Source organism: Trichosurus vulpecula, chromosome 4, assembly GCF_011100635.1.
Source record: "Trichosurus vulpecula isolate mTriVul1 chromosome 4, mTriVul1.pri, whole genome shotgun sequence".
NCBI classification, from domain to species: Eukaryota; Metazoa; Chordata; class Mammalia; order Diprotodontia; family Phalangeridae; genus Trichosurus; species Trichosurus vulpecula.
The window spans coordinates 277,482,119-277,490,882 of NC_050576.1; the positions used below are offsets into that span (position 1 = coordinate 277,482,119).

The 8,764-nt window shown below is 43.2% G+C and overlaps 1 protein-coding gene across 1 annotated transcript; it reads left to right on the forward strand.

Annotated features, from left to right (window-relative positions):
* Positions 1 to 7,071: 7,071 nt before the first annotated feature.
* LOC118847114 (AT-rich interactive domain-containing protein 1B-like) lies at positions 7,072 to 8,496 on the forward strand. The gene has a single exon (XM_036755712.1). The coding sequence runs from the start codon at positions 7,180 to 7,182 to the stop codon at positions 8,494 to 8,496; it is 1,317 nt and encodes a 438-aa protein (XP_036611607.1). The 5' UTR covers positions 7,072 to 7,179.
* Positions 8,497 to 8,764: the final 268 nt, after the last annotated feature.

The window sequence follows — 8,764 nt, forward strand, 5'->3', positions numbered from 1 at the left end:
TTGTGATTTCATTCCAAGGAGGTGCGCAAATAAGCCAGGGTCCTCTCTTTAAGAGAGATTCTTTGTTGTCATTATGAGCTTCCCCACTGATCCCACCACCACCCTTAACATTCAGGTCTCATGAACATTTCTTGGGGTTACCATCCCTAACTCTTCTGTATCCTTCCTTAATATGAACCACCAATTCAGTTCCTTAACATGAATCAGCCAATTATTTCACTGTTCCAAAAATAAATCATAATTAGCAAAGTACATAACAAATTAGTCCCAATATGCTTTACTCACAAATGGTTCTTTAATATCACAAATATATGTTCCCTCCAACATGACAAATCACAACTCATCCTTGCCTGTCCATCCTGTGTGGCTCTTGTCTATTTCCTCTACCACTGGGAGTTCACTCAATATGCTGGAGGCTTTCCTTCCTTGATTTTTCCTGATAGCAAAAGGATACATGGGCTGTTTGTTTGTCACCCCTCACTTTTGCCACATAAACAACATATCTCTTTCAATCTTTTTACATTCCCTAAAGACGTCTTTTATTCCACTTTATGAAATTCTTTATTTGTTATATATTACAATCTACCATGTCTGTATATTTATGAATGTATGTGTGAAGATATGTATATATTGATAGTTAAACTTTAAAGATCATCTCTGCATGTCATAATCTGGATAACTGGTGCTCTTTTAATTAGATGTTCAACTTTTCATTTCCTATTCTAAAATAAAATGAACTCATAAGTTGCAATTCCATTGCATATGAAGTATTTCCCCTCCCTGCCATTAAAACATGTTTAAACTAGACTAAATAATTTAATTATTTAATTAGGTTTTAATGGGGAAGTTGAATAGGGAGTACTTTACATACCACGGAGTTATAAACATATTTTTGTTTTGAAGAATAGGAAATGAAAAATGGAACATACTATTAAACTGGAAAAAAAGTTAGGAAGTCAAAATTTAGTTTTGTAAGATTCTAATTCTCTATTTTCAGGCAAAAGTCCAATGTGGATGTCAAGGGGAAACAGTCAAAATAATCACATTAAGTAGGAAAGGAGGTAACAAAATCCTAGAACAGCCTCAAAACAATCAACTGACTGCTGACTACAATAATAATCTTTAGGTAGCCCTAATCTTTTAAAGTACAAAAGTCATCTGAGAGTTCATCCTCAGGTCCATCTGTACCTTGAAAAGATTTCTGTCTAGAATCAGGAGAATGATTTGTAGAAAACCCAAAATTTTGTAAATGAAAACAACTTGAAGAAACTTAAGATCAATGCAATGACAAGTCATAATTCAAGAAGACTAATGTGGAAGCGTGAGACTGATGAAGCTTTTCCCATCTCTTAGCTGAGAGGTGATTGACTATAGGTATAGAAAGAGACATACATGTTCAGATGAGATGTCTGTTACAATGAAAGACTTTTATTTGTGTGTGAGAGGACAATGATAAGGGGGGGGGAGGGAGGGAGGAATGAAGGAAGGAACAAAGGAGGGAGGGAGGGAAGAGAGTGAGAGAATGGAGGAAAGAAGGGGAGGAACAAAAGAATGGAAAGAAAGAAGGAAAGGAAGAAATGAAGGAAAGAAAGAGAAGAATTGTCAATGAAACATTAAAAACACACAGAAAAGAGCAGAAAGGTCAGAAGAGTACACGGACAAGAAAAGCAAATTTGATACTACCATGTTAAGTTTAATATGTATATACCACTTGTTTCACTAAGCTTTATCATTGTGATTTTATATATATATATATATATATATATATATATATATATATATATATATATGTATATATATATATAGTTACTGTATCTTTAAAAATCAAATAGAATGTTGCAGAAAAGACAATTTGGAGGGAATATTTCAACCCTTTCTATGACATGCTCTCCCTAGGGAGACAAAGTGTGTTGAAACTAATTTTAATCTATGAGGAATCTATAGAGAAGAGAAAGAAAGAAGGGGAGAAGAAACGCCTTTGTTTATGAAACTTTATTGACTGAACTTACAGATACAAAACATTTTTTTTAAATTCTATTAAGGTTTTAGAGGAGCTGGCAGTGCACTCTAGATAGATTGTTTCCTCTGATGGTTGAAGAGAGGATAAAGAAAAAGGACTCATGACTTATTTCCTGAGAGACTGAATTTAACTTCTATCTTAAGAAAAAAATATAAGAAGGATTCTTGAGAGACTTTAAATAGTATCTGGAGTGACCTGTCTGGTAAAACTTTTTACAGAAGTGAAGAAAAATCATTTATGCCCAAGTGAAGGTTTTAGGTGACTATAGTGATATTTCTCATCATCAAAATGTTGTATATAATCATCTTTGTTTTATTATTGATTGTATTTGTCAATGAATTGTAAATTCAGTAAATTCATTGTTCAATTAAACAAAGGAGAATGAGAGCCTTAATATAGAAATATAAGTAATTGCTACTGGAAAAGAACATTCTCAAGTTTTAAATAATATTTTATTAATTTGTATTAATAATATTAAATAATGTTTAGCTGGAGTTCAAACCAATTGATTGATTAAAAAGAGACTGTAGTTTTTATTCATTATAAAGAAAATAATGAAAAACACCCTTAAGTTATCTAGAGTTTGAGGTAATAAATCATATATAGGAAAAAGTTGTAGGGTGACCTACAAGTGTGAGCCAACCCTAGGTTTTTCTTGTTCAGTTGTTTCAGTTGTGTCCAACTCTTTGTGACCCCATTAGGGGTTTTCTCAGCAAAGATACTACATTGGTTTGCCATTTCCTTCTTCAGCTCATTTTACAGATAGGGAAAATAGGGCTAAGTGACTTGAGAGACCAGCATGAATTCAGGAAGATGAGTCCTCCTGATTCTAGGCCCAACATCCTAACCACTGTGTCACTTAACTGCTCTAGGTTTACCCAGATACATACTCTGTTAAAAAAAAAACCACAAAACTAATCCATACAAAAGAGAGATTTACTATTTCATATACAAGTCTCTTTTTCTATTTTTTCTGCAGGGAGATATCTGTTGACATTTGTTCAAGTTAAGATTTATTTTAAATTAAGATTTTAAGAAAGATTCCTGTTCATCCACTTCTTTCCCAGTTATGGACAGATGACAGAAAAATGTTATTTTGGCCACTTCCAAACCTGTGGCCTATTCTCCTTACTCTTTAGAGAAGTGCTCTTGCTGCAGAGACATGAAAAATTTCTGTGTCCCATAAAGCTGGGGTGAACACCATGTGAATATTGTATTCTTTGCTTCAGGTTTGCCGTCCTCTTAATACACTTTATGGGGCTGAAAATGAGCAGTTGGTCTTGTGGAATTTTCATGTGCAAGACACTGTTTCTATGACTATTTATCAAAATATTTTGTTAGAACTGTGACCTTCTCAATGTGGACATTATCTTCCAATGATGTAGATGACAAGCCATCCACACCTTCCTATTCTGTAAGACTCTTTCAATTATATATCATAGGATCATATCTGTAGAACTGGAAGAGAGATTGAAAATAACTGATCTAGTCTAGTGATGCCAAATTCAAATCAAAAAGGGACCATTAAACACTACACAAGCATTCCTGTAGGCCTATACTGACTTAGAAAACCACATATAACATTATCCATGTTTTATTGTATTCTATATATTTTATTAAGTATTTATAAATTTTAATCTACTTTTTAGTTTTGTGGGTCACATGCACTCCCCCACTATGTGTTTGACTGCTCTGGGCTATCCCATCCCCTCATTTCAGAGATAAGGAAACTGAGGCTGCAGGAGGATAAATTACTTATCCAAGACCATCTGGCAATTATCAGAGGCAGGATTCAAAACCAGGTTTGTCAGGCTCCAAGTCCTGGACTCTAGCTGCTGCACCATTGCTGCCTCCTTCTATCCACGTTGTTATTCAGGTGATGCTATAAGGCTGAGAGTCATCAATCATCAAAAAATTAAGTTTGAGTCTCACCCAAAGGGCAGTGGAAAGTCACAGGGTGTGTGTGAACAGGCTGCTATATATTACTAACAAAGAATTAGAAAGTGAAGGATAAATGATGCCATCGAAGATTTGATTCTTGGAAAAGGTTGGCCAGTCATGTATCCAAAGCAAAGAATAGCTGATGTCCTAAGTCTTCTAACCTGTATTTCTGTAATGTCAAGAGACCCCTGGTGCACTGGATAGAATCTCTTCGGAAAAGTTATGGGAACCATCTAAATATAGTAAATTAATTTCAACTTTTTTAAACAAATATGCAAGACATGTTTAAAAAGGTTGCCTTGAATCTTTGAGAGGAGATTGCTCTATGGTATAGATAGCATAAAGGACATGCATGCTAGATAATACTTAAGGATAAAGTGGTGTCTGGTCAAAAGTCCAAGCCTCATGATAGTGTGGAAGTGACCTTGGGTTCTTAAGGGCTCTGCTGATTAAACACAAGTTCTGGAAAGTCAGAAAAAAAAATCAGATGGAAAGGTTTTGTGCACAAATTCATGAAGGAGAAAATATTTCTGAGCGCTAGCCTAGCTAAGTATTTAGGAAGGCTCATCCTCAGAAAGCTGGCCTTACAGTAATGAATTGTTCAAACATACCAACTCACTAAGCGATGGAGCCATCTAGAATGGAAGTTCCAGGAGGGCAGGGACTGTTTCATTTTCGTCTTTGCCTGGAGGCAGCTAGATGGTAAAGATGATTGATTGTTGGGCCCAAAGTCAGGAAGACCTGAGTTTAAATCTGGCCTCAGGCACTTAGCTGTGTAACCTTGGGCAATTTACTTCACCGCTGCCTGGCTATAAAATGGGAATAACATCGCCTACCTCCCAGGATAAGTGCTTAGCACAACAGTGCCTGGTACATTATAGACATTGTGTTGTTCATTCGTTTCAGTCACGTCTGGCTCTTCATGACCCCATTTGAGGTTTTCTTGGCAAAGGTAATGGAGTGGTTTGCCATTTCCTTTTCCAGCTCATTTTACAGATGAGGAAACTGAGGAAAAAGGGCTAAGTGACTTGCCCAGGGTCATATAGCTAGTAGCCGAGGCCAGATTTGAACTGAGGTCTTCCTCATTCCGGGCCCAGTGATTTAATCACTGCACCACTTAGCTGCTTTAGAGATGCTGTATAAATGCTCATTTCCTTCCCTCTCTTCCTGCATAGCGCCAATATGTACCATAATACCTGGCACATAATAAGCACTAAATAAATACTTGCTGATTGTCATTAGCAGGACTAGGAGTGAAAAGACAAACATAACTACAAAGAGATATGGGACTTCATTAAAAAACCTCAATCTCTCTAGACCTAGGGTTTCAATGTGGGAGATGAATGAGTATTATGAGGAGGAAGAAATGTGCTAAATCCCAATAGCTGTTCCTCCTGTGCTTCCCTTTCTCCAAATCAATCCTTTCTTCTTTAGGCTGGTATTACTTCCCCTCCTGCACAAGGGAATGCTAAACCTGAAGTGGTAAAGGAACAAAGTAAAGGCTGCAATTTCTAAGCTCTGCAAAAGTACGTAACTATCTGAGATAGCATAAATGATAGGAATGAGTATTCCTATCATTTAGAACATATGGGAGGGGAGCTACAGGACTAGGCCTTAGGATCATTTTTTTAATGTCCCAAGCTCCCAAGCCCCACCATCTAAAACTACATCATCACTGAGTAGTCCATCTTAAAATATTGGGGCATTAACCCAAAAACTGGAAGAGAGCTTTCTAAATGAAGTTTAATTAAAAGTACCTTTGTTCAAGGCTTTTGGGGTACAGGGAGCAGATTATATTCTATCTAATCTAATAATTTCTGGTCATATAATAAAATAATGTACAAGATTATTAATTAGAAAAAAGAAAATTTTAGAAAAAGAAAAAATTTAGAAATATTAGAAAATGTACAAAAAGTTTTCGATAGCTGTTGGGCCTTTTTCTTTTTTCTTGTGTCCTGTGTATATCCAGTGGTTTCCTGGTTTCTCCTGTTAGCTTCAGCTTGCCCTCAATTTCAGGTCTGCTTGCCTTGCCTTTTCTTGCTCCTGATTGGCTTCCTTTTATTGGCTAAGACCTTCCTCTAGGGTTTTATGCAGGTTATCTAGAAGGATAGCAGAAAGGATTTCCTGGTCAGGAATAAATACAATTACCCACATAGTGCAAAAACTGACTAACTACTGCTATGAAACGTTTCTTCTAAAAACATCCCAAAGCTGAGGCCAGAATCTTAAATTTGGGGGTGAAAGGCAACAGCCAACACCTTAACTTGGTGGTCAAAGGTTACTTCTTTTGCCTCTCACTACCAGTGCAATATGAAAAATATTAAAAGATTTAGTAGAATAATGGCTTCAATCCATACCTCTGGTGTGCTCACTTAAAACCTATAAAACACACATCTTTGTGCTCATGAGTGTCTTCAATCTGAAGAAGCTATTGAAGCCTAAAAATAGACACTGCAGAACACCAACATTTATTTAAAATAAGGTCCAAATATTCTTATTCTGCTCTTAGCCTGTGGGAAAGGACGGAATTGGCAAGCTGGAGGGCTCGGTCTTGGCTCACCTAATTAAAATATAAAGGCTAACTTGCCTTGTGATCACTGGCTTTCGCCCTTGAACACAGAAATGAGATCACAGATTTTCACGAAGTAAAGGAGCGGCGGCTGGGGCTGTTGCTGCCTCTATCTCTCCCTTGCTCCAGCCTGAGTCCTGCATTACATCACTGGCGGCCAGCTCCCGCTGGGGTGGGAAGAGGAAGCGTCAAGGAGCGATTCCTAGACTGATTAGGATAAAGAAGGAAGAAGAAAAAACTGGAGCAGGTTCGCGAAACTGGGGAGGGTGTGCCAGAGCTGAAAATAGGTAGCCCCAGCCCCTGTGCCGCTGGAGCGCTTCCTCCTCCCGCGCTCCCAAGCCCCCCAAACAAAACCCAAACAACCCCTAACAACCCGAGTGAGAGATGCATTAGGAAGGAGGGGTCACGAAAGGAAAGGGGGGACGGCGAAGAGGTAAAGATCTCCTTCCCCCCTCCCCCCCCCCATTCCAGCAGTGCATCCACGGAGAGGCGACAGCAGCCAAAGGGAGAGATTTTTTTTTTATTTTTTCTTTAAGGGGGGAAAGAATCTCTTCTGTACCAGGAGGCGCATCACCCGGGGGTGCTGGAGGAGCCAAGAGAAGGGGGAGGAAGGATCTCTCACCTTCCCCCCAGATGAGAAGATCATGCCATGGCAGAATTGGCGGCGACGGCCAGCAGCAGCAGGGGCGGCAACGGGAGGCACGGGAGCAGCAGCAGCAGCAGCAGTAGTAGCAATAGCAGCAACAACCCTGCAGCAGGGGCGGCGGCGGCGGTAGCAGAGGGAGAAGGAGGAGATGGGGAAGAAGGAGGAGGAAAAAGAGGGGAAGGGGCAGCGGCGGCTGTGAACTCCCAGGATGAGGACTACGAGTGCAAGATCTGCTACAACTATTTCGACCTGGACCGGCGGGCCCCCAAGCTTCTGGAATGCCTGCACACCTTTTGCCAGGAGTGCCTGAGCCAGCTGCAAGTCCGTGGGGCTGCCCAGCAGGAGCGGGAGCTGCGGGAGCAGCAGCAGCAGCAGCGGCCGCCACCGGCCCCTCCGCCCTGGCGCCCGGGACCAGCGGAGGGTGCTGAAGCAGGGGGTGGGCCGGAAAGCCCTGGTCCTAGCTCCTCGGGCCTCGGGGGCATTGCCTGCCCAGTGTGCCGCCATCGCACCGCCCTCCCAGACAGTCGCGTGCACAGCCTGCCCAACAACACCAAGTTCGCCGAGGCCTTTCCGCTGTACCTGCGCGCTGCGCAGGATCCGCTCCCCCAGGACAGCCTCCCACCGCTGCCGCTGCCACTGCCCCAATCCCGGCGCCCCGGGGGCGCCCAACCGCACCACTCCCCGCACGACCACCCTCACAGCCACCACCCCCATCACCACCACGCCCATCCCCACCCGCCCCCACCGCTTCAGCCGCGGGAGGAGCCGGCCGGCGGGGCGGCCGCAGCCCCGGAGTCCGTTCCGGCCCCAGCCCAGGCCCCGGTGCCCCTCGGCCGCGGCGGTCTCAGCTCCTCTGCGGGGCCCGCAGGAGGAGGAGGATACGAGAGCTGCCAGAACTGCAAGCGGGCGGCGCTGACAGCGGGTTGCGTGTGCGTGGTCTTCTCCTTCCTTTCCATGGTGGTGCTGCTCTTCACCGGCCTCATCTTCGTGAACCACTACGGCGGAGGCGGAGGCGGGGGTGGCGTGCCGGGGACAGCCCCTGGCACTACACCGGGCGGCTCGCCGTCGCCGTCGCCCGTGGGGCCCATCTGCCTCTCGGTGGCCAGCATCCTGGCCTTGTTCTCTGTCGTCGTCACTTGGGTCATCTGCTGGCTCAAATACCGGCCCGAAGGGGCGGCCGGGGGCTCGGCTGCAGCCGCCTCGGCTGGAGGCGGGGGCAGCGGCGGAGCTGGAGGAGGAGGAGGAGGTGGAGGAGGAGGAGGCGGTGTCCCCCGGGGCCGGGCTGCGGCCACTGCTGGTAGCCGGAGGAACAACACGTAACTAACCAGCTGCTAGCTTCTTCTACCCCTCTTCACAGTTCTATGGGGGTCTGGAAACCCCTGCCCATCCCTCCCAGCGGTCCCTCAAAGGTTCAGAAGAAAACTGGCTTCCCACTTCCTCTTGTCACTTCTCTCACCTTTCCACTTCCTCTGAAGTAAGTCCGCTGTGAAGGTGGGCGATGCTGGCATGCATACCCCCTCCCCTTCTTTTTACTACCACTCTCCTCCCCTTCTGTTTGCCATCTTTAGCCCAGCTGCTGTTATTTACG